General features: G+C 38.9%; 1 protein-coding gene and 1 long non-coding RNA gene across 8 annotated transcripts in view; both read right to left on the bottom strand.

Moving 5' to 3' along the window:
* The window catches only part of TDRD3 (tudor domain containing 3), a 267,090-nt gene that overhangs the window by 167,860 nt on the left and 72,112 nt on the right, over positions 1-27,118 (bottom strand). For all 7 annotated transcript variants that reach the window (XR_013543718.1, XR_013543717.1, XR_013543713.1 and 4 more), the window contains 3 exons: positions 24,279-24,428; positions 23,300-23,437; positions 21,638-21,794 (listed from right to left, as the gene is read on the bottom strand). Coding sequence is in view for 2 of the 7 variants with exons in the window: in XM_020792506.3 (XP_020648165.2) it covers positions 21,638-21,794; positions 23,300-23,437; positions 24,279-24,428 (445 nt within the window). In the remaining 5 variants the exon portion in view is untranslated. The remainder of the gene's footprint in view (positions 1-21,637; positions 21,795-23,299; positions 23,438-24,278; positions 24,429-27,118) is intronic.
* Positions 2,614-21,631, bottom strand: LOC144588260 (uncharacterized). The gene is made up of 2 exons (XR_013543721.1): positions 5,778-21,631; positions 2,614-2,850 (listed from the first exon to the last, which is right to left on the bottom strand). It is a non-coding gene; the product is annotated as an uncharacterized LOC144588260 (long non-coding RNA).

Below are 27,118 nucleotides of genomic sequence, written 5' to 3'. Positions count from 1 at the left end.
TTAAGACTTTTATTTTCTTGTCTTCTATTATCAATTGTTTATCTTGTGAGGCTCTTAAAACCTTGTCTCTAATTGATTTCTTCGTAAATGTCACGTGAATTTCTCTGGGTAGCTTGTTTTTTCTGGTGTTCAACCTGAAAGTTGCTTCCAAAAAATGATGAAAATCAGCTGCTTCCATCCTTATTTCTGCAGCCAAGGCTTTATTCATTAGTATCTCTAGGTCCTCCCCTTCCTTTTCTGGCACATTTTGAAATCTGAGCATCTTTGCTGCTCTCTCCATCTCTAGCATTATTAATGTCATCATTTTGTTTTTGATTCTTCTATACTGCCTCTAGTGTTTCTTCAGTTTGGTTCACTCTAGCATCTGTACCTCTCACTTTTCCCTCAAAATCTTGTGTTTTTGTTTTCACTTCAGTTATGTGTTGTTTGGCTTCTGATATCTCAGTTTTCATCTCTTTCATCTGAGCCGTTATTTGGCTGAGACGTTCATTTACTCGTTGAAATCCTGTTGTTAGTAAATTTTGCATGATAGTCTGCAATTCTTTATCTGGTTCTTGTGCCACTAGTTTCCCCAGACTTTGAGACTGGGCAGGAGAGGTTCGAGGCATTTGGGGCTTTGGTTTTTTGGAGGCCATTTCAATCTTTTCAGTAAGAATATCTCAATATTCCTCCTACTATCTCTGAATAGAGGTTGTGTAAATTATACTATACCCTTTACCAAAATAACCAGACCTTAAATACACCACTTGCTATTTCAGAAATTCCCACTATTTAACCCACAAATGAAACCCACAACCAACAACCAACAACCTCTCCTGGGATCTTCCTCAAATCTTTACACGGGTATTAATAGTATGTAAATCAGCTTTTAGCCCCACAGTTTAAGATACAACCATGGCAAAATACTCCTTCTCAAGAATTCTAGCAATGTTATGTCTCTCAACCTCTATTAACAGAGTCCCATCCAATCCAATGAAAAGGTCCAAGCTGACAGCAATCACAGGATTTCAAACATCAATATTTGTATAGTTCCAGCCTCAATGCGATGTTCCAGAGTCCCAAACAATGTTCCACATGTCAAAACGAAGCTAGAAAAAAAATCTCTGGCTCTCCCTCCTCAATATTTGTACAGTTCCAATCACAGTGCGATGTTCCAAAGTCCTAAAGGTTTCCGTGTCCAATACAATATAACGTATTTTTTGCTCTAAAAGATGCAAGTATTGGGGAAAGTCTGCGAGAGTGAGAGGGAAAAAAGTCTGATCCTGGAAAAATCCCAGAGTGAAATAAATAACAACGGAAAAAACTTAAAGTTTTCTATCAATAAGAAAACAGACTGAGAAAAATAACACCATGTTATCAGACTTGTCAACAGTATAGACAGAGTGCTACCAAAATTTTAGGAACTGTATAATATCCCTGGGGTGGGGAAGCCTTGGGAGATCCCCCTCAGGGGCTACAGTTGTAAAGGACTATATTATTATAAATGTGAGAAGTTAGCTGGGAGAGATATTGTCGACTGTGGAACTGGGAAAACCAGGACTGGAATTGTTGGTTGGATTTATGGTGGAAGGAACACACAGTGGATTGTTAGGACACCTACTGGAGGAAAGCTGAGTGACAGTCTCAATACACGTCCTATATTACCGTATTTTTCGCTCCATAAGACTTTTTTCCCTCTCACTCTCTCATTGTTGGCCTTGACTGGCCTGCAATAAAAGCTAGTTTCATTTTCAGCAAGACAGCAGAACCGGTAAGCAAGCTCACTACTTTTCTACTTCTTTTTGGTCAAATATTTTACACTCTGGTATCTCTTTCCGCTTTGTAGGGCTATTTATAGCTCAGACTTCAATTTATTTTATTGTTGTCAAGTTTCAATGCAATATTTGCTTGTTCTCCTCTCCTCTTGGGGGGGTTGTTACTCACAGCTTATCTCCCCAAGAAGGCTCCTGCATCTGATGTGTGCTCGGGTGATCTCTTCAAAGCGAAGAAATACCAGGTTGCTGCCCAGCTTCCTTTCCCTCTGTTGCTCACCAACTGCTCCAAGGAGACTTCTCCTAGCCTCCCCTTCAGTTCCCCATCTCCTGAAGGACCCCCAGACTAGGCAGTGCCAGCTTTCTCCGGGAGCTACCTGGGAGCTGCTGTCTTCACCACGACAAGCCCCGCCTCTTAAGAGTGCAAACTTTTAAAGTGTATACCTACATTTTATACACTAAATAAAGTGTATACATACATTTCACTTATTTGAAATGTAGTGTTGGAAAAGAGTTTTGCAGATATTATGACTTGTCAGAAAAATAAGTAAAGCAAATTAAGTGTGGACTTTCACTAGAAGCTAAAATAACCAAACAAAGGATACTGTACTACAGTGGCATCATAAAACAAGCTCACTGGAAAAAGTGCAATGCAGTAGGAAAAGAGGAAAACTTCACATGAGATCGATTGACTCAATAAACCCACAGTATTTTGTTTGTAAGATCTTTAGTGGCACTCTGCTAAACATTCTAGTTCTGGCCAGTTCAATTTAGAGTCTAAACAGAAACTTGAAATATTTGTTGTTCTCAAACTCCACTAAATGCAGTGGAGATTAAGTTTGGAAGGTTCCTTTTTTCATGGTTTTATGAAAGCGTCTCTCTCACACACAGACATACAAACACACACAATTTTGTACAATCAGTTGCTTCACTTCAGTATGTCGGCGTTTCCTCTCATTACTTGTAAAGAAGCTTGATGAATCCATCCATCCCTCTCTCACGCCTTCCTTCCTGCCTTAATTGGAGCCTTCTGTCCTGCTTGCAGTCACGTCTGGCGGAAGTAGTAATTCACAAGCTGGATTGACTGCCGCAAACTCTTCTATAGCAGTAAATAATAAAGTAGCGTTATCTACAATCTGCCAAAAGAACTGATTTACAAGTGCTGCAACCAAGGAAGGTAGCAGGGATAGGTGGCTTACAATCATGCAGTTTGAGGTTCAGCTGCAGTGGGGGGGTAGCGATCTGGCAACTTATGGCTCACGTGCCCACCATAGGTTTGCCATCACTGGCATAGAGCTATCCATTCTGTTATACCATCATTTCTTAGTACTGACGAATATTTTCTGAATATAATTAATGTATCAACCTTTCAACTGTTACCTATTATCTTTATTATTATTAAAGTCACCCATTCCACACAATCAAAGGACTTAAAATCATCCCATGCAATGATTCATACCTTCACTTTTTGTTTTCTAATTAATTTATAACATTTAGACTTCTTCCAGTGAAATTTGTCATTTGTCTTCCTGTTGTGAAACAACCATGTTCTCTTTTAACATATTTAATAATAAAATTACAGTGGTGTCCCGCATAACGAGCGATTCGTTTAACGACAAATCCGTATAGTGATGTGTTTTATGCGGTCCCAAAAGCGATTGCATTGCAATGTTTTAAATGGTAAAACATCGCTTTGCGATGATCGGTAAGCGTTTTGCTTACCGATTATCGCATAACGATGTTTTAAAAACAGCTGATCGGCGGTTCCAAAATGGCCGCCGGGTAAAGAAAATGGCCACCCACTGTGTTTTCGTGCTTACCAGGCAGTGAAAATGGCAGCCGCATGGAGGATTTCCGCATAACGGTGAGTTTTTTGCCCATAGGAACGCATAGCGACGAATCCGTATAGTGAAGATTTTTTCGGAATGGATTATCGTCGCTATGCAGGGCACCACTGTATTTGTTATCTTTGCTAATACTGCTGTAAGTATCTTAACATCTTGATTTATTAAAGAAATAGGCCTATAAGCACCAGGATGAGTTTTGGAATATAATTAATCATGATAATGGAATCTTATCGTCCTTCATTAATATACAGTATTAAAAAGAGACTTTAATTCAGGTATCAATATTTTTAAAAAAGTTTTTATAATACTTCAGTCCTAATCTATTCATTCTAGAGCCTTTCCCATTTTAATTTTATTAATAAACCCCTCTTTTCTAATTAGTTGTTCCATTAAATTTTCATCCACATTTTGAAGTCTACTCCCCAAATTTTTCCATTATACTCTTATTTTTTTCCAATCTCAGTCTATAATTTTGGTAAAAATCTCAAAACACTGACATTTTCTCCGTCAAATTATATATTTTTCTCCTTTTATCTTTAACTACTCTAATTATATCCTTAGCTTTCTTGTCTTACATGGATTCTTGAATTTTATTGCTAAGTTCAAAAAATTCTTTCCAAGTATATTAAATTTCTCTGAACTTGATCAATTTCAATATTCTCTCTTTACTTTTTGTTTGCATTTTCATTCAATTTATTTTGTCTCTGTTCCTTATACATTTCTCTTCAATTCTTATTTTTTCCTTAACTTACTTCATAAGTTTTTCTTGACTTTTTAATTTATAAGATTACCTAGTGCTAATCCTCCTATAATCACTTCTATAGTATCCCATATGATACCTTTGATGGAACCATCTCTTCCCCTAATTCGCTATATTTCTATTTCTTTTCATATTTTGTCTGTTATACTCTTTTGCTGAAGAATACTTTTTCTCTCTTCCATCTTTTATCTTCTCTATAATGTTTTCTAATTTTAATAGCCATATTCAATAAAGTGTGATTATTGCTGCATGGGAGTGCATGCAAAAGCACAACTCACCATTCCATAAGGCAACTCAAAAACTGTGGATAGTACAAACAAAATGTAACTTTGAAGCTGGACTTTGGATCAGCACCAAATTTGGCACAGATGTAGCAGACCATCCCTTCTTGCATGTTGGCAAATTTGGGGATATTTGGGCAAACAATTTTGAGTTATTAAAGCTGTTTTATTCCCTGTGCTGACACCAGCAACTCTTTTCTGTCTGCAGATTTAAAACATAACAATTATATTGAAGAGAGTAAATTTCCTTATCTTAAAAGAGAATGGTTAGTTCCAGACCCTTTTTTTATTTGGAAGGAATCCAAACTTGAAGGGGTTACTAATGACTTTGAAAAAAGCTATTTGAGAGAGGGGAAACCTCTGAGATTCTAGTTTTTCCTTCGTATAAACTGGCTTTCATGAACATTCTAAACATAAACAGAATGGGAAGGGAGATCTGAACTTTTGACCCAGCCAGTCAGGACCAAATTAAATGACCCTAAGGAGGTGAAGTTTTCATCTCCTTCTTGGCCAAACAGACATTTCAAAGATTTTCTTTTTCTGGTGTAAAATACTTTACAAGAGTAAAGAATAAATATTCAGTGGCTCACTCATTTAAGATGTGAAATTACTGTTTCTTGCTTTGTTTCATCCATCTTGTTACTGTAGAATTGTTTGGTAAATAAGGGGAGAAATCAAAGATGTGATGTGTCATCAAGTCACTTCTGATGTGTGTTGCTGATATCATGAAACTGTAGAATAATTAAGTTGGAAGGAGCTATAAAGTCACTGAGTCAAACTTGCCAAAAAAACAGCCCTGACAACTGCTTTATGTTTGGGTGAGAAGCGGCTAACTGATGGGGAAAAGGAGTAACTTCTGAAATGTTCCTTTGTGTGGTGTCACTTTATGAATGATACTAAGCACAAGAGGATATGCTGTAGAATGTAGACCATCCTGAGTGCTGCCATTGGTGTTCTCAACCTTAGGCTGCCCTTTGCTAGGCAAAGCTTAGCATCCTTTTTCCTGCTGCCAATGTGTGCTTGATATTCTGCAGCAATACTGGGCCATTTCCTGACTTTTGAATCATGGATAAAGAAAAATCTCCCACATTCATAAACCAAAGTTTTTTTGAAGATCTGAACCTTTTATAATACCCACCACCATATTTTGTTGTTGTTTTGTCGTTTAGTCGTGTCTGACTCTTCATGACCCCATGGACCAGAGCACGCCAGACCCTCCTGTCTTCCACTGCCTCCCAGAGTTTGGTCAAATTCACGTTCGTAGCTTCGGTGACACTGGCCAACCATCTCATCCTCTGGCGTCCCGTTCTCCTCTTGCCTTCACACTTTTAATATCAGCGTCTTTTCAAGGGAGTCTTCTCTTCTCATGAGATGGACAAAGTATTGGAGCCTCAGCTTCAGGATCTCTCCTTCAAGTGAGCACTCAGGGTTGATTTCCTTCAGAATAGATAGGTTTGTTCTCTTTGCAGTCCAGGGGCGTCCCAACAGCAAATTTTATATATAAATATATAATAATTCTAGAATATTTTTGTGAAACAATAACAAGTATTTTTCTTTACTTATATCAAAATATTTCTCAAGTCACTTCTCCCTCTCATTCTATTTAAAACCATGATGTTATTTATCTCTTCTGTAATATGATTTGATTTATCTTTCTCACATAAATTAAGGTATAATCTTTTTCTTCCTTTGTAGCTTGTAATATCATATATCTAGCACAATTATCTTGAGTGAACTTGAAGAATTGCTTCTGGTTTAGCTGGATGATAGAATGGAATAACAAGAGGTGAGGAAAATACTCCATCTGCTGGATGGGAAAATAGTAACAGGTGGAAGATCCCAACTGCAGGTTTAAATGACTGTTTTCTCAATCTGCTAATATAGAGATAGGCTTCAAGAAGCACTCTAGACCCACATCTCACACAGAGACAGACTACAGGCTATCACAAATACCATTCAAAACAATAATCACTCCCTCTGTAATGTTGTACTGATACAATGATGGCCATGTGCATCGCCCAACAATATGCAGACATGTTTATGGCTGGCCTAGAACAACATTTTTTAACCATTCCACAAAAAAAAACTCCACTCCTCTATTTGAGGTATACTGATGACATTTTTCTAATCTGGACCCATGGAAAAGAATCCCTAGAAAAATTCCACCAAGATTTCAATAAATGTAACCCAAACATGAACCTCACCCTGAAACAATCCACAGAAGAGGTGCATTTTCTAGACACCACTGTGAAACTACAGCATTGACTATCATCATCACCCTTGTATTGAAAACTACCAGTCGATACACCTACTTACATGCTTCCACCTTCCATCCTGAACACAGAACAAAACCCATTGTTTACTCAGGTATAATCACATCTGCTCAGACCCACAAGATAGAGACTCCAAACTCAAGGATTTACAAAATGCATTCCTCGCACTACAATATCCACCCAATATGTTTAAGGAAGAAATTAATAAAGCAAGCTGGATAATCAGAAGCAACTTACTGCAGGATAGACTCAGAAAGGAAAAAAATATCAAACACCACTAGTTGTTTCTCAGTTTCAGTCGACAACTGAGACCACTCACATGGATCATAAGTGATCCCCAACCCATCCTCAAAAAGAACTCTTCACTCTCCCAAGCTCTTGGTGGCAGGCCTATATTGGCTTATAGACAACCCGCCAACCTGAAACAACTACTGACACACAATGGACTATGCAACACTGACACAGAGATGGGTACAAAACCCTGCTACAAACCCAGATGCCAGGTCTGCCCCCCCCATTTTTTCAGGCAACACAATTACTGGACACAACAATGTCACACACAGTATCAAAGCCACTTTTACCTGTTCCTTGCCAATGTTATTTATGCCTTTTTTGCCAACATTGCCCTTCTGTGCTCTATATACAGCAAACATAACAATCTTTACGCAAACGAATCAAGGGACATAAATCAGACATCAGTAATGGCAACATGGAGAAACCTGTTTCACATCATTTTAATTTACCAGGACATTCCAGAGATTATTTGAAAGTGACCCTCCTAGAAAAAAGAAACTGTAGGACAAGAATCTGAAGAAACAGCTGGGATAAATTACATACTAGACACACATATCAATGGACTTAAATATAAGCCAAGGCTCTTTGGGGCACTGACAGATAAAAATGCTATAACTATTGTACTGTACTGCATCTCCCAGATATTCCCCCCCACACACACAACAGATCCACGCTAGAAATTACTATGGTCATACAGATTTTTACTCTGCTCCTGTGGCCCTCCATTGATTGGGGTAATTCACAGACCATTGCAATTGATTACAAAGTAAAGCTTGTAGGGGAAAAGTTCATCATCTGTAAACAGCCCATCTAATTAACATTTATGTTACTCTACCATTGTTATATTACCTGTTATTTTACCATTATTGATCACATCATTTACAGCAGGGGTGTCAAACTCAAATTCATCGGGGGCCGCATCAGCAGTTTGGTCCCCATCAAAGGGCCGGTTGTATCTGTACTGATGGCCTTGCAAGGACCCCATCCGGCTTGGTGGGAAAAGGAAGAGAAAGTGCCTGTGTGTGTGTGTGTGTGTGAGAAAGAGAGATACAGGAAGAGAACGTGTGTGTGTGTGTGTGTGTGTGTGTGTGTGTGTGTGTGTGTGGGAAGAGAAAGTGCCAGGTTCTGTGTGTGTGTGTGAGAGAAAGAGAGAGAGACAGAGAGAGTCAGAGAGAGTTACAGGAAGGAAGAGAACGTGTATGTGTGTGTGAAGGAAGGGAAAGTGCCGGGGTCTCTCTCTCTCTCTCTCTCTCTCTGTGTGTGTGTGTGTGTGTGTGTGTGTGTGTGTGTGAGAGAGAGAGAGAGAGAGAGAGAGAGAGAGAGAGAGAGAGATTCCCACCCCACTTCCCTTCAACCTCCCTGCGGGGGCGGAAAAGCTGCTGCCAAGGAATGTCGCCCGCTGGCCCCTCACAGAAATCAGGCCTTTTTCGAGCAAGAGAGAGAACGGAACGTCCGGGAAGGGAAGTGAGCAACCAGCCAGCCCTCCCGCCCTCCCTCCCTTCTCTCCGCGGCTGGGTCGAACGGCCGCCTCCGACGTTACCCAACCGGGCCGGCGCATCGCTCCACGTTCCCTCTTCTCTCCCTCTCCTCAGGGCCGCGCTGGCTGCTGCCTCCCGCGTCCCCCCAGCATCGCCTCCCTCCGCCTCGGAGCCCAGCCAGGAACTCCCACCGCTCCCCTTCCCTTCCCCTCAGGGGTGACAGAGGCGGCGCGGAGCCCCCTCCTCGCGCGGCCTTGGGAACGGCTCTCGCCTCAGGCTGAGAGCGAGTGAGGAACAGGCACAGGAGGGAGGGAGGGGGAGCAGGGGGCGGAGGGAGAGGAAAGGAGTGACAGCGCCACAGCCAATCGGAAGGAGGACGTAGCCTTGTTAACTTGAGCCATTTTTTCAATGAATTTACTCCGTGCAGGCACGGAGTAAATTCATTGAAAAAAAAAGGGGGGGAGGCTGCAAGGCTGGCGGCGGCTCCACGGGCCATCAGACGAGGTCTGGCGGGCCGGATCTGGCCCGCGGGCCTTGTTTTTGACACCTGTGATTTACAGCATGAGCGTCTATGAAAGACACTACCATGATGTTTTAATACCCACTGGTTTTCTCGCCAACAAACCACAATCTCTGTATTTTGATATATTGATGCCATGTATAAATATTTGCTACATTATATCTCCTTCCCTTGTTGACAAAATCTCACATTAAAAAATAAAAACAGTATTTCTAGCAGAACCCCCACGTCACGCCTGTCCATCATTGGAAGTTTGAGGAGCCAATGAGAGGATAGGAGGGGCAGAACAAAAAGGACAGTTGAGGAGTTAGTTAGACAGTTAGGCAGATAGTTAGGGAAGAGAGTTGGAGAAAAGTGGTTTTGAAGATAGGGAATTGAAGAGAGTGAGTTAGGAGATTGATTTGAGGAAGTTTAGACAGATTGGAAAGCTGTAATGGTAGAAAGAATAGGAAAGAGTTCAAATGCACAAAGATTAAGTAGATAGTCAAAGAATATTGTAAAAATGAATAAGAACACATATAAACCGAAGTGAAAGCAAATCATATTGAATGAATAATTCTAAACATCTGTGATTTCTCCTGTGATTTACATAACATTTATATTATCAATAAATCTGTTGTTCTGGCAGCACGTGTCTTAGATTTCTCTGTTTGGCATTGAGGGAATAATACCTGGTGGCAGCGTGAAGGGAGGACAAGCATCCAGAGGGTAGACTTGTGTTTAAGGGAAAATAAACAAAGGACACAGGGTGTACATCACAAAGTAGTGGCATCAGTGGGCTACGAAAGATAATCCAGTAAGCCAAAGAGATACAAGTGAGAATCCAGTAAGCCAAAGGATTCAAATAGTCTAGTAAGCCAAAGAAAAAGAGAATATCCTGAGCTTAAGAGACCTAGGAGTCTGGTACTGTAAGGGGAGGAGTGAGACCCTTGAAAGGGGCTTGGTGAAAAGCTTAAAAGGGACTCCTGATTGCAGACTGGGGAAAGACTAAAGAAAGGAAAAAGCTCTGAGGAAAATTCAATAGTTTAAGGTTTACCTCAAGATTTTGAAAGACTAGTGGGCTAGCTTTGGATCCTAGGGTCTAAGAAGGGAGTGCTGAAGGGGACAAAAGCGGAAGCCAAGGTCAGACACAGATCTGAGTGAACTGGACCAAGCAGAAGGGCTTGGAAAACAGAAAAATAAAAGTAATCTGAAATAGCTGGGTGGCTGGAGGCCAAAAGAAACAGCATATCATACAAGGAACAATGAGGCTACACGCCTAAAAGTAACAAAGTAGCAATTTGTAGAGGCTGCCAGCAAAGAGCTACAAAATAACTAAATCTAATTCTCTCTAACTCAACAAGGAAAAAGCACTTTGAATCAAGGCTTGACTTTGCATGATTATTGAATTCCCTAGAATAAACCAACTTATCCAAAAGAAAATCAAATAAACCATGCCTTCTAAGAGGGGAAAACTGTTAACAATGGGGGTATCTGATGTACAGTACCAGGTTTACCTCATGCAGAGGAAAGCCCTGAATTAGCTGAGCAATATGAGGATGAACAGGAGAAACCCTCAAGGGGAGAAATTGAGTTAACCCCACAAGAATTTGGGAAATGGACATTGGAGAAGGAATTTAAATTAAAAGAATTACATATTAGAGCTGAGGCAGAGGCCAGAGAAAGGGAGATGGCCATGGAGCAAGAAAAGAGATTTTGAGAAAGCAAGAGAAAGGGAAAAAGAGAAAGAAAGGGCTGAAGCCAGATAAATGGCTATGGAGCAAGAAAGGAGACAGATGGAAATGAAAGAAAAAGAGATGGAACACCAATTTAAAATGAAACAATTAGAATTAAAAATCCAAAACTATAATAATAATAAATCCAATCCTGAGGGGAATCTAGCAAAAACAGCTGATTATATAAAAAAATTAAGAAACTCAAATTATTCTGAGGTAAAATTTGGTAACAGAAACTGGGAAGACAGAAGGAAAGAGCCCAGAAATTTCCACAACAACAAACATGCAAATGGAAGCCTGTTTAGGGACAAAACCCCAGAGCAAAATCTACAGAAATATAAAAGCAGTAAAGGGAAGGGAGACAACCCCCCTCTCTTTGAACAAAGGTGCCCAAAATCGTGTTATGGCTATGGGAAACCAGGGCACTTCATTTCTCAATATCAAACCTCAAAAAGTAAAGCCTTTAATCTACAGAAAGATGTGAGAAATGAGCCTAAGAACGTTTGCTACGTACAACAACAGAAAGTTCAGAAACAAGGCAAAATGACAGTTTAACTGACAAAACAGATGGTCAGGAGCAACTGCCACCTATAACAGAGATTGTTCACTGCTTCTATATCAAAAGCAACATGGAGTTGATGAATTGTTCTGGAGAAAACATTTATATTAATAACATCAAATATCTGGCATTGAGAGTCTTGCGTTCTCAAATAACTTTATGTCATATTGAGATTATCCCACAAGGGGACATCATTCCAAATGAGAAAATTACAGTAAAAAGAAATGGGAAAGAATTGATTAATCTACCTGTGGCTAAAGTACTTATAAATTATAAAGAGTGGACTGGTATGTGGAGAGTAGCTATTATAGATCAGCTTCCTACACCTTGTTTAATTGGGCTACATTTAACTGAGCATGTTAAGAGTGCTTTAGTAACTACTCGCTGCCAGAACGGGGGAAAAGAAGCATCTGAGGAAAAACATGAACTCCCTAATGAAATAATCAGAGGGAATGAAGCTGATGAGACAGCTGAATTAGTAGCTATAAGAAATACACATGAAAATACATTTTAAAAGGAACAAAAAGCAGATTCTACCTTAGAACAATGCTTTAAGATGGTTAGAGAAGGGCCAATAAACCATGAGAACCCTGAAAGGGACTGTGTGGAAAAAGGCCTATTATACAGAGAGGTCGTAGTAAATCCTCAGAGGGGAGGGGAAAACATGCACAAACAGCTGATAATCCCTACTAAGTACAGACAAAGAATTGTAGAAAAAGGACATACAGACACTTTTGCGGCTCAATTAGGAATCACACAAACTAAGCAGAGAATAGTTCAAAAGTTTTACTGGCCTGGAATGGAGAAGCAGAAAGTCAGATTGGCAACGCTGCAACATATGGCAGAGGCAGGGTGTTGGCAATGACAACCATCAAGCTAAATTGTACCCTTTACCAATTACATCAACCCCATTTATACGCATAGGCCTGGATAATGTGGGACCATTATCTAAAGTAACCATAAGTGGAATATCACACACTTCCATATTAATGAAAAGGCTGTGGCAACTGAGTGACATAGCTCTTATTACAGCTCTTACTCAGATAAATGGATTAGGGGATAAAGTTAATGGAACCCGGATGACAGGGATCAGAGATTACACAGTAGAAAACCCAAATGCCTGGGACCACAAAATACTTGGTAAAGGTATGCCTGTCTGTACCCCAGGAAAGGATAGAGTTCAAACTATTTGAAATGCTGTTTGGATGGAAAGTGCAGGGACTCTGGGAGGTACACAGAAGAAGTTGGGAGAAACAGCAGGGAGAATATCCAGAGACAGTGATTCAGCACATAGGTAATTTGAGAAAACCCTTGCCACAATCTTTAAAATTCACCACAGAAAACATGCAGAGACAGCAAAAATTATGGCAAGGAAAAAAGGCCAAAGAAAGATTGTTCAGTCAGGGAGAGAAAGTCCTGAGGCTGAGGTGTATAAAAGGAAATAAGATGCAAATAAACCAGGCAAATCCTGTTAGAAAGAAATTCAGGATGAGTGAAGTAAATTATATTATTCAGGAGAAAATAGTAATGTTTTACTCTGCTCACACAGCAAATAAAAGAAGCATGGGTAAAAGTTTTAATAAGGATAGTAAGCTATTGGGTATTCAATTCCAGAGAAATAGCCTCTTCTTTAGAGAATATAAAAGCCAAGGGAAAAGTTGAGAAGATCATGTGGTTGAGTGGATACCAGGGGACCTTCGAGAAGTTGCAGACTGCAGTGATGGCCGGTCGTGTAGTGAGAGGTTTCGGAGGGACTACAACATCATCGTGGAGGTGTCCAGATTCGAAACAGGAGCCGTGCTGAGCCAGGTGGACAACAAGAGAGACCAGCATCCGGTGACATTCCAAAGCGAGAAGCTACAGGCGGGTGAGAGACAACTTCCCACCATCGATCGTGAGTGTTTGGCAATTATATGGTCTTTGAGGAAGCTTGGACCATACATATGGGGAAGACATTTTGTTCCAGACAGTGACTATTCTCCAAGGGTCTAGTTGTGGACTGACAGAGAGAACAATAAGCAATTGAGGTGTGCCATACTCCTGCAAGACTGTGACTTTGGGTACCAGAGAGAGAAAGGTACCCTGTGATGGGCAATGCCTGAACAAGAAGACCAGGAGATGGACCAAAGAGACTAATGTAACATGTAACTTTAATGGGAAAAATGCTCTAATTAAAAGGTTCTAGTAATGTATAAATAAAAGTAATTAAAAATGTAGATTTGAGATAAAAAATTGGTAAGTAGTGATAAAAAATAACATGGTAAGAAATGCAAGTGGTGAGTAATGCAAATTAAATGTGTAAAGTGACAAGATTAAAATGGGTTATATAATTAACAATAGCATCCATGCATAAACTAAGTAAAAGAGTAAAAGTAAACATATTTAAAATGTGTAAATGATAAATGTAATGGAAGAAAAAATATTTTGTTATTGGTGTGAAAATTGCTAAGCAAGTCCTACGTTGTTCATGAGGGTAAACCACTGTAAGTTTTACCCCATGGAACAAACTTTCTAAGGGGGGAGATATGTAGCGGAACCCCACGTCACACTTGTCCACCACTGGAAGCTCAAAAGGAGGAGCCAATGAGAGGACAGGAGGGGCAGAACAAAAATGACAGTTGAGGAGTTAGACAATTAGGCAGACAGTTAGGGAACAGAATTGGAGAAAAGTGGTTTTGGAGATAGGGAATTGAAGAGAGTGAGTTAGGAGATTGATTTGAGGAAGTTTAGACACAGATTGGAAAGTTGCAATGCTAGAAAGAATAGGAAAGAGTTCAAATGCATAGAGATTAAGTAGATAGTCAAAGAATATTGTAAAAATGAATAAGAACACATACAAACCGAAGTGAAAGCAAATGATATTTAATGAATAATTCTAAACATCTGTGACTTCTCCTGTGATTTACATAACATTTATATTATCAATAAATCTGTTGTTTTGGCAGCACGTGTCTTAGATTTCTCTATTTGGTATTGAGGGAATAATACCTGGTGGTAGTGTGAAGGGATGACAAGCATCCAGAGGGTGGACTTGTGTTTAAGGGAAAATAAACAAAGGACACAAGCTGTACGTCACAGTATTCTTTAAGGTGCCACTGTCATGATGATGGGATATGTAGCCAGAGAAATGTAAAATGGAGTCAGACAGGTTCTGTGTAAAGATGATTTGAGAGACATTGGAATGTTTTCTAAGTACCGTGAGAGTGTTTTCCTGAAGACCATTATAGCCTGGATCAAGATAGCATGAAGGTCGAATTCAGAGGCCCGTGGAAGACTCAAAATCCCAAGTTAGTTGCAGAAGAGATAAACAACACCTGGACTCTCATGGGAATAATGGGAAGAGAGAGATGATACAGTCTCTTAAGGTCTTGGAAGCTAGATCTTGGAAGTTTCCAGAGCTTAAAGACGTGATTAGTGGGATGTTCCCCCGTGGAGCGCATGCTCCGCCCACCTAAAGTCCCCTCAGTTCCTGAAAAGTCTGCCGCTGTCAGAAAATAGATGGAGACGACAACATGACAGACAGGCGGGATGTGTGGATTCACAGAGGACCACTCAAAGAACCATGGTTACAGATAAGTAACCTCTCTTCTTCGTGGTCTCTGTGAATGCACACAAGATGGGTGATTAACAAGCTCACTTACTGGTTGGTGGAACATCATGTCAAAAAGGAGGTCAGAACAGCTCTGCCGAAGTCAGCTTCATTCTTCGCTGACGTCCAGCTAATAGTGAGATACAAATGTTGAGGGAGTTGACGAGGTAGCCGCTTGACAGATATGGGAAACGTCTATACCACCGTAGAGGTGGAGACAGCCCAGGTAGAGTGGGCTTTAATAACATCCAGTAGTGGTTTGCCTATCAAGTCATAGGTCAAGGTGATGACCTGAACTATCCATCTGGACAGTGTCTGTGGGGATGCCGGGGAACCTTTACGGGGGCCATGAAAACAGGAAAAGATGAGGTGATTTTATGAAAGATTTGGTCCTGTCAATATAAAATGTGAGAGAGCGTTGAACATCTAATGTATGGCGCATGCGCTCAAGGTCTGATGTTGGAAATGGAAAAAACGAAGGAAGGATCAGAGGCTGATTGACGTAAAACTCTGATACGAGTTTAGGTAGAAAGAAGACATATGCATATTTATTTATTTATTTATTTATTTAATTTATACGCCGCCCACTCTACCCAGAGGTCTCTGGGCGGCTTACAATAATAGGGTAACCTTGTCAGGGTGAAATTAAATGCATGGTGGATCTGCTCTGGGAGCTGCTAGTTCACTGGCTCGTCTGGCTGCCATTACGGTGACAAGAAATAAAGTTTTCAAAGAGAGAAGTGTGAAGTAGCTAGAGGTTCGAATGGAGGTTGAGTGAGAGCGTTGAGTACTGTTTGCAGAGACCACTGTGGAAGTGGAGGGTATTGAGGAGGGCAGATGTTTTGGAGGCCTTTGAGGAATTTCTTTATAATAGGATCAGAAAAGAGCCAACCAGATTGGGAGTCTGATGGCTGATGAGCTATAATAGCAGCAATGTATACCTTTGGGGTAGAATGAGATAAGCCCATGTGGAAAAGATGAAAAAGAAATTTAAGGAGTCTCTAAAGAGACTGGTATTGATGAGAGTTCTTTGGAAGAAGCAAAGGCAGAAAATGTTTTCCATTTATAGCTGTAAAGAAAGTGAGTAGAAGCTTCTTGGCTTTGTCAAGAACAACTCTTATGGAGGCAGAATCCTCCATGCCATTAAGTTGAGGGACTCAAGGTCGGGGTGATGAATCCTGCCTTCATCTTGAGGTGGAGAAAGGTGAAAGAGGTCTGTTGACATTGATTTCAGGTGGGTGAACCAAGGTAGTCGAGGCCACCACAGGGCAAGAAGGATGGCGGTTGAGCAAAATTGGTGGAGTCTGATTGTCGTAAAAGCGAGCTTCCTAAGAATCTGCTTTTACACGGAACAGAGAGGTGTCTGGAATGATCAGTTCCTTAACAGGTAAAACTGGGTCCTTTAATTTTACCCTAGGCAACTGTTTCACCCCTTCTCACAAGTTTGAACCGATTTTAAATAAACAACATCCAGGAGTTCTATTAGATTTAATCTTCCTCCTCTCTTATATATAGGACCCTAAATTGGTAGCATTTAATAAACGTGGCCTGATTAGAGAAATCAATTTAAAGTAGCTAAAGAACTATAGTAGCTGATGGTCTATACAAGAAGCCAATTTTCAGACAGACTTTTTATATTTTATTAAAAAAATAGAAATTAGTAAATGAATTTAAACAAGCACACAAGATATCTTTTCATAATCAATTATTTCCAAAAAAAACCCCAGCCATCACCACAAGACATTTTCCTCTACAAAAACCAAAATAATAAACAGCTAACTACATTTTAGAATAGAGATCTGTCTTACTGTTCGTTTGAAAAATAAAAGCTCATTTGGAGTTTTTCTCTGGCGTTCATTCCTCTGGGCAGGAATTCTCTCTGTGTGTTCGGGCAGACGTCCAGGCTGTTTCTCCGTCCATCTTCCCAGATTGCCTGGCGACTAGATAAAGGTCACCTTGTTCTTCATAACTTTTTTCTTCTATTGAAAAAGAAACTGACCTTGGCCATTCTTAATCTCTCTAACTCGCACCTGGTCACAAACGGATTTCTAACTTAACTTTGCTCCTATAAAAATAAATCTCTATTCAACTTTCATAATCAAATTCATGACACTGATTACTGTGCGGAATAGGGGAAAGAGGTATAGGTTGGTTCCCCAGTCGAACATGAAGGCATTTCCTAAGGAGTTGTCACCTTTCCCGTCCCAGAAGCAGCACTGAGTGCATTTTGAATTGTTGCGGGTTGTGAAGACAACTTGAACGGCCCTGGGGGGAATAAAAAAGTGGGGGAAAGGGAAGCGAGCTGGGGGAAACGAATGGGGAAAGGGGAAAGTAATTGAAAATGTGGATAGAAAAACCATAGTAAAAATAAATAAACTCATGGGGAAACATCAACTAAAAGGAATAGTAGGCCTGTAAGGCATGCGGGAAAAGCATGTATCAAACGCGATTGAGGCTGTTGCTTTTAGCTGGTCGAGATAGGTCTGACCCAGGCGACAGCTAAAAGGAACTGAGGGAATGTCAGGGGGGTGGAGCATACACTCTAAAGGGGAACGTCCCACTAATCACATGTCTTTAAGCTCTAGAAACTTCCAAGATCTCCTGGGCAGGTGCAGAATAAACCCATTTGTGTGCATTCACAGAGACCACAAAGAAGAATATGGAGTTACACCGAACTACAATAGCTTTATGAAATTGGAGATTTACAAGAAATTTATTGGTAAGAAGAAAATAATAATATTAAAACATTAATAAAAAAGATCCAGAATCTCTTTATAAAGAATGTATGAGAGATTTAGAATAAATGGAGAAAAAACCCCGATGTCCTGCAATATCACCCCTAACTCCAATAGTGGAGAGCTTTCTAAGATATGAGATAAAGAAATTGAAAAGTTAAAAAGAAAGCTGATATATAAATGGGAAGGAAAAAAATTAAACTAAAGAACAATTAAGAATAGAGGGGGGGATGAATTAAAAAACAAATGACCAAATTTGTTCAAAAATCACTCATTTGTTGATTTGTATTCATACAAATTAATTCTATGAATTTTAGTGATTTTTTTATTTGTCCATTTATTGGCTATAAAATTCCCCCTTGACACTTAGGTACACTTCCTCTGACTCTCCTCTCCAATCCCTTCAGGTTTGGTGAAGATTGGGTTTCAGATACAAAGAGGTTATCCCAGGAATGTTCTCCATAGGCACCCAGTGAACCAATATCACAGAGAGGCTTCTACTGACTCCCCTTACCATCCCTCCAAGTTTAGTAAAGATTGGGTTTCCTCAAGCCAGCTGCTAAAGGGCACTTTCCTGTGAGGACCCACTTTGTGGATGCATAACCTGGATGTCTGAAACACAATCTTCATCAAATGTGGAGGGGTTTTAGAGGAGAGTGAGTAGAAGCTTCTCTGTGATTTTGGTGTCCCTAGGTGCCTGGGGGTAACTTTCCTGGGGGGTTCTCCTTGTGGATGCGTAACTTGGAGGTCTAAAACACAGATTTCATCAAACGTGCAGGGGTTGTAGCAGAATGTCAGGGGAAGCTTCCCTGAAAGTATGGTGTCTTTTGGTGTCTAGAGGTCCATTTTAGAGTTTAAAATAAAAAACAAATTGACAAATCATCACAAAAAATCACAATTCATAATTCAATGACCTCAATGAATCACAAATCAAAACAAATCACCATTTTTCTGATTATTGCCTATCTCTAATAAGAAACTACGTTTGCAGGAGAAAAAAATGAGTTGATTATATTTAATGTAGTTGGAACAACTGTTCTGGTGAGAAATTTTCAAAGTGAGAAATTTAGATTAAACAGACAGGACATTGACAAAGTTTGAAAATATTATAAAAATACGGTGAATGAGACAGATGGGAGAAAGCAAAAAGGAAGAATCTGTATAATTTATGGAACCTTGATAGAAAAGGAGGATCAGTTAGAAGGGTTAAAAACAGTATGTGATACAGATGGAGGGAAAATAGATAAAGAGGACTGGAGGAAAATTTGGAATAGGATTTTTTAAAATACATCAATTCAAATAAAAGAAAATGGTTATGAAATAATGTATGGTATTTAAAATAAGTAAAATTAAACATTAAAGATGCTACATATTCTAAGAAATGTTGGTGATGTGATAAAAATACAGCATATATTTTCATTTGTGGTGGAACTCTGAAGTGATACAAAAGGTATACAGTAAAATTTTGAAGAGATTAGAGAAATACTGGAAGTTAATATTGAAATGTCATCAAAAATAGCACTGTTATCTTTAATAGAAAATGTTGACATAAGTAATGTTAAAAAAGATATGATGGTGAATATGTTAACAGCAGCTCAATTGCTTATCCTAAAAAATTGGAAGCAACGTTGCATCAACTGGATAATGAAATTTGGAATATTGCAATTAATGATAAATTGACTTCTGAAATCTAATTTTAAAAAGGAGAGATGAAGATACACAGATGTAATGAAATATGGGATGAATTTATAAATGCTATATTGGGTAAAAGGAACATGAAAAAGCTGGTATTTTTATAAGGGATATGGACACAGTTAAAAATGGATCGAAGGTCTATATAAAGGAGGAAAAGATATGTAAGATATAATGGTCCTGAGGTGAAGGAAGCACTAAGTTTTTGTTATTACTTTGGCAGAGGGTGGGCGGCATACAAGTAGAATAAATGAATAAATAAAATAAATAAAGAAATGTAATTTGTGTGGGTGTGCAATTTTACACTGCATTTTTAAAAAAACGAAAACTATTTTATTAAAGTCAACCAGATGGTCATTAAAACTAGAATTACAGTCCATGATAAAGATGTCCAGACTTCCTTGGGGCTCACACTGTGGCTGGAGCAGTGACCCGGCCCTATCCACTCCGATGGGTCCAAAATGGTGGCAATGTTACGTTGCCACAGGGAAGCACAGGAGCCCAAGCACCAAGCCAGAATCACACAGGCAGCTTCAGATAGGATGTCACACATGGGCAGGGCAAGGTGCAGGCCAGTTTCCACTCCAGTCCTCCACTTCAACATTTAAGAAGCACTGGTCAGGGAAGGGGCTGGGCCAGCTCAGCAGTAGGTCCAGAAAAAGGAACACTTAAAATACGTATATCAAGGTCTCAAACCCCTGCAAGACACTATTTAAATGTATAAACTGACATCAATATTAAACTTAGGACCCTTGTGGTAAGCACTGCCTCAAGCATGGCCATGCAGCGCTGAATTGGGGCTACCCATTTGCTTCCAGTTGCAGCCAGAACTCCATGCACATGTTCACACATAGTGCTCTGGAAAATTAGAGGGAGCAATGACTATATGCCTGCAGAGCTATATGGACAGAAACTGATTTCACTGATACTAATCAGGGTGCACCAGAGAGATTTTAAAGTAAAAAATGTAACTGCAGTGAAGCAATATTGTTTTCATCTGTAATGCTGTTTTTTGTTTACAGGGTCATGCTGTAGCATAATAATTAATAAAAATGCTAATCATAGTGATTTAGGACTTGTCTCCACTATATAAAACTCAGAAATGAAGTTATTTCGCTTTCTGCCCTCACTACAATCCAGTGTTTTTTTGTGTGAGTTACTCATGTTCCATGAGAGAGAAAAGAAAAATAGGGTATTTGGCTGAATTTTCAAACAGCTCCTGTTGAAACCACTTTTTTTCTATTCATGCATGTAGCTAATATTTAAAACTGCATGTTATTTATTCATTGTCTGTCCTATACTAAAATGTCTCAGAATGGGTTGCAAAGCCATATAACACAAACTTTAAAACAATTTAAAACTGAACAGTTTAAAATACATAAAATTAGAACATTAAAACTAATGCATTTAAACCTGAACATGCCGAGATATTCAATCCCAAATGCTCTAATAAATAACCATGTCTTGACTTAGCACTCAAATGATGCCTCAAACAATTGGGGCTACAGCTAAGAAAGTCATCACCTGCATCTCGACATAATACAAAGTTTTCTGGAGCCATAAGATTCAACAAATTCCAAACATAAAAGCTTGGGCTTACTGTACTCCTCAAGTTACAGCATTCTCTTCCACAGTTCTCCTCCTTTTTCCACATTTTTCCCTCTAGTTTTCATTCTCTTCCCCCAACTTTTCTTTTTATACACTTCTTAGGCATCTGCACCTCTTTCCCTAAAGACCTCAGGTGACAACTTTCTGCTTCCCAAGCCTTCAACGACATAGGAAAAGGCAAGCTGTTTGCTGCAAGTGGATATGAATACTTCATGTCACAGATTGAAAACATAGCGGGTTCTGTACCTCAATGGAGAAACTTTGCACTCTAACTCAAAGTGGAGAACCTATTTTGTTCAAAGGTCACATTCCTCTGCATGAAATTTTCCAAGGACAATATTTTCTTGTTCTATTTCTGCCAGACTTTCTTTTTACCACCTCCTTCACCTTTTCCTTCTCTTCTTTCTCCACCTAATCATGAATGAACAGATCACTCTTGCAAGATGCATGAACTGTGTAGAGAAAAAAATCCCACCTTCCATTTTGGCCTTGTTAGTGTTCAACTATGTAAGAAAGATATATTTTGAAGTTGTACCTCTAAGGGAGGGGGCTTGAACACTCATTTGCTTATTACTGTTCAGAAGAAAATTTAATGATGTTTCAAGGTTGTTGCTATTATCCATAAGTGCCTGCCTTGCTGCTTCCTTGCTGAAACCCATTTCTGTTATGTATTTAAGAGCCTTTTCATCCACCTGCAAGACAGACAAGAAGGTACATGGTAGGTACAAAAGAGTCAGTCTGTTTTTTGTAGCTGGTATGCTTTTGTTTGTTTTTATGTCATCAGTAGCACCTTATGTAACACAATGTCTCTTCTGAGAAAGGGTGCACGGCAGCTGTCTCATTACAAAAAGAGAGCTATTTAACTTGTTTGTCATTTAGAATTCTATGACATAGGTTCTCCATTCTAATTTCTTTTAAAAGGGTCACCTTGCTATAATACACAATGTTTGGACACTCTAAATCAGTGTTATTTCAGTTATTAAAAATACTCCAGTTGATTTCATATCAGAATGATTCTCTCATGTTGGCTGGAGCTCCATAAAGCGATGAAACTGAAAGCTAAGTCAAATCCCTTAAGATATATGTTCCATAATCAGTGATAGCACTTGCTTACAGTATATCTCTCTGTACACTCACACTCTGCTTTGGTCTTTAATGCCCAAATTCAGATGGGAAGGACAGAGTGCTTGGGTCCAGCTATGATGCCCCAATTTATTCTGGTCTTGCATTACCTTACAAAGCAGTTGAGTCTTACGGGACTGCTAGCCAAATCCATCGCACATGCCTGTCTGTTGCGTATATCAATCCAATTTTCTCTCTCACTGCAACTTTAATCAGTTTGTTTGTTTTATTTCAAAATTGTCATGTCACTGTAGCATTAATAATAAACTACATTTATTTAGTCCATTTTAACAATCAAAATGTTTCAGTAATCTGTCCCATTTTTAGTCTTCAATTAATCTTTCGTTTCTATTTATTCAAAGAAATTTCTGCTTATAGATCAGCATTATTCCAACATTGCAAAAAGGGCTGAGGATGAAAGATAAGAAATTGTCTTTAGTCTATAAAGTAGCCACTGAACAAGTTCATAGTGAGGCAAGTGTGAACAAGGAAATGCCTTGCACAGGGCTGCCACACTAGTACTTAATCAACTGTACTCCCAATAACTCCAGCAAACACTAAACATTGAATTAATCCATATCTGTGCATTCTTTTATTATTTATTTATCTACTCATTTATTTACTCACTCACTTAATAAAGTTGTATATCACCCAAGTAGGCAGTTAACATAAAAAGTGCAAAAGGAATAATATAATGCAACATAATAAAGCAAATCATCAAGATAAAAACAAATAATCAAATTAATCAAAATTAATACATTGAAACAAAAAACCAAGCAAACTCAAGTGATGGCAAGACAGGAGCATAGGTATAATGAAACAATTAAAAGAAGATGCCCTTAAAGGCTTATGTGATTAGCCGTAGTCTGAGCATCCTCTTACCACGGCTGAGAGGGAGAAGAAAAGACACAGCTCTACCAGATCATTCCATAGGGATGGAGCCACAACCAAGAAAGCCCAGCTTCTAGTAGATATCTTCCTGGACTCTCTTTTTGTGTCTTTTACAATCTGAACACTTTTTAATACTTACATAAAACACTGATGTCTGAAGACATCTTGATATTCTATGACTTACCAGTTCTCGATAGACACCTTCATTTTTCCCCTCAGGTTTCATCTTTTCTTTCTGGAACACTTCCCTGCTTCGATTTCCACCTGAACTCACACTAAGATTGCTTCTAGTGCTGCTACCTCCTCCTCCAAATGTCTTGGTCTTTAGAAAAGAGAAACTATGTTTCAGAAACACTTCTGTTAATATAAACCAGAAACTCAATCTGTAATATCCATTTTAGCCTTCAATTAATCTTCAGTTTCCATTCATACAAAGAAATCAGTTACGCCTTAGATTTGTTTTATAGATAGCCAGGTAGCACACATGTACCAACCAAATAACAATATCTCACAGTTAAACAACATAATGTTGTTGTTTTGACATTTATCGCCCCATAGTGTTGAACCACTCTCTGGGCAGTTTACAACATAATTATGCAAACAACACTCTGTTCCCCCAGTGAGCTGAGTACTAATTTTACCAATCTCAGATAGCTAAGTCAACCTTGAGGCACCTTCCTAAAACTGTTGGGATTGAACTCGTCACAAAAAGAGGCTTGACTGCAGCACTGCAGTTTAACCACTGCACTATTGTGAGTCAATCTGCATAGTGAGATGTTCTGTTTGAAAAGCATAGACATTAGTTGAACACTCCCTCTGCTTTTTCCCTAAAACAAATATATTTTCAAAAAGAAATGTATCCCTGTTACTTCAATCTTTACACTACATAAATAACTAAATACATATACAGTACAAGAGAATTGTGTATATTTCCAAGTTTAGGGAGTGATTTTCTCTTTAGCAGTTCTTGATGCCAAATTCCTGAAGCACTTTAAAAGTTTACTCTTTCTTCCTTGCACAACACTGGTTGCTAGATCACAGCAACTATCTTCAGATATATTTCTCTACATACTGTGCCAACACAACTACTGTGCCCCAAAAGGTGAGTACGATCTATTTTAAGAAAATATAAAATAAATGTTGTTGCAAATATTCATTCAAACCTCCTTGCTTTTTGCTACTTCTGCAATAGCAGCTGTTCGCTGTTTTTCAAATTCATCATTGTCTCCAACAAGTTTAGTCACACTGGTCACTTGCAGAGTTTTTCTCCGATCAAGTTCTCTGCTGTCCACTTGCTGCTGAGATATACATCTCTGAAGAAGGAACAGTACTTTTTATATATTTATCACACATTCCATCATTCATGTAACAGAATCACAATTTACCAGTGTAATTAAATTGAGATGATGGTCACCCTATCCCATCTCTACCACACAGAAAAAACGTAACACAGATAAATTCTAGGACAGCAATTGTGTTTTGCTCTTGTAGCTAATACAGCAACACTGTTTTCCTTCAAGACTAACCTGAATAAAAAGATTAAAACTGTATGTACTTCTACTTTAACTGTTATTCAGAGTGCCAGTGCAGGCCACAAAGCAGTTCTAAAATCAAAGCAGCCTAGTTGGTTCCTATATTTTTCTCCTCCTGATTAATTTTTTCTAGCAAAGAATAGGGGCAAACTTTTCACCAATCAATTCGTTTCTGGTCACATGAGCCCATATGGATAAATTGATGCTTAAACCCCAAATATAATGACCATACGACAATCAACTTGGATATAACTTTAAACTTCAGCACTTAGATTGTTGTGCATTTTGAGATAGCTCATTTTCCAGTTTTTCTCTGCTGCATCCATATCAAATAATTGCTCCCACATATTTTTAGTACATACTGTTGTAACATGTCCCCAAGCTACCTTTGACTTAGAGTAACCTTTATAAATTAATGACTCCTGAAGTTCCTACCTTAACAGCTCTGCTCTAGTCTTATAAATTAAGTGTCACTGCTTTCTTTACTGAGTCACTTCATCTCAGGTTTGGGTATTCCCTTTTCCTATTTTCCTCCTAATTTCCCAGCATTATTACCTTTCCCAATGAGTCTTTTCATGATGGCTATAATCCTGTTGGGGCTTTACATACATGTACGTTACACTGCATAACACCATAGTGGATTGCTACTAACTAGCAACGGCTCAAATCCAGTAGTAAGTTGCAACTATAGTAGGCCCAATGACTTAGAACCGACTCCATAAAGGAAACCTTGAGTTTATAATTGCTGAGCTGATAGGGCATTTTGGAGATCACTCATTTCATAGGGCTGTCAGAAGTTTGAGGTGATTTAACAACACAAAACAGCAACAATAATTCTGAATCAATGGGGATTTGGAGAGTCAACTTCTCCATAAGTTCCACCGATTCAAAAGATCTACTCCATTTGTGATTACTGGATTTCAGTCAAAGTGCACACCTCACTGTTCAACATATATGTGACTAGTAATGCAATTGGCTTCTTGTTAGTGGCAATCCACCACAGCGGATTATGTAATGAGCACACATAAATCACTAACACAATTCTAGCTGCTATGTCCAAAGTATAACACTTTTACCTTCAAATGAGAGTTCAGACTTGGTTTGCTCTAGAACTCACTTGTTTCTGATATTCTACAATATCTGTGAAGCGCTAGCCTTCTTTTGCATCTCTACAATTTAACTGGGAATATCACAGCATGGGGGATATTGGCCTTCGTTTCCAAAAACATCTCAACCCTTCATGATCTTCTCTAACAGCCCTTCCAAACAACGAGTCAGTTGTTGGCTGAAATCAGCCATCTGATTTTTTTTTTGGCTGTAGCTTCACTGATAACTGAACCAAGGTACAAAGAATTTTTTAACAATTTTGGTCTTTGCAGCGCCAACATTAAAGTCATCTAGTCCTGTTTATGACTTCTTAATAAACAGTTGTGATCCTGCTTTTGCTCTTTCTTTAATTTCCCTCAGTAGCTGTTTCACTTCATTTGTTTTTAGCAAGTAATAGGGTGTCATTTGTGTATCTTAAATTGTTGAGTAGTGACATGCCAAAAATTGCAGCAACTACAAGGCCATTATTGGTTATTTAGTATGCCAACAAAGTGATGCTCAATACTTCAACATGTATTTGAACCAAGAAATGCTCGATGTTGGAGCTGGATTCAGGAAAGGAAAAGCCACCAGAGATCATGTTGCAAATATGTTTGCTATTGTAACATAACAAACAGAAAAAAATAGTTTGCACATTATAGACAACAATAAAGACTTTGGCTTCATGATTCCTGAAGAACTTTGGATCATTCCAATGGAAATAAGCATACTACAACATTGTATTGTTCTGATGCCTAATCTCTGGTTGTCAGGATATGGTAATTTTGTAGGCCTGAACCTGGATTAAATGTGATATTAATGAACTGCCATAATGAACAGATGTGTGACTGCTGAGTCACTGTGACAGAGAAGAGGATGATGCAATGTCTGGAGAAGAGGTGACACCCAGGTGGAGAAGATGATGTAATGTGTCCTGTGATTGGACAGAAGAAGCTCTGTAAATGTATATGAGAATAGTGTAGACATTAATGTATTCTTCTCCTTCTATCACTTGCTGCTACCCTCTATGCCAGTTTGTCTGATGACTGCCTGCTACACCGAAGTGCTGCCACTTTGTATATTTGTATATTTTGTATAATACACGTGTCTTGCTATAGAAGAAGAGCGTGTCTGTGTCTTCAATCAATTAACTCTGCAAATTTTCGCGGTGCTAAGCTGACACAAGTTAGATATCAAGACAATACAAAGTTGTATCACTAAAGACAGAATATGGAGAATCTTACTGGCTTCCAATTGCCAAATCTGTCAGATAAGGATGTATTTTTCCTTCTAATCTGTTGAATCTGTACACTGAATATATGATAGAACATTATGTTTGTAAGCAGCTACTTTGGAATCAGTATTAGTGTTTGAAATTATAAGTA

The sequence above is a fragment of the Pogona vitticeps genome, chromosome 3 (assembly GCF_051106095.1).
Source record: "Pogona vitticeps strain Pit_001003342236 chromosome 3, PviZW2.1, whole genome shotgun sequence".
Taxonomy (NCBI): Eukaryota; Metazoa; Chordata; class Lepidosauria; order Squamata; family Agamidae; genus Pogona; species Pogona vitticeps.
This window is presented reverse-complemented; position numbering and strand designations above follow the sequence as displayed.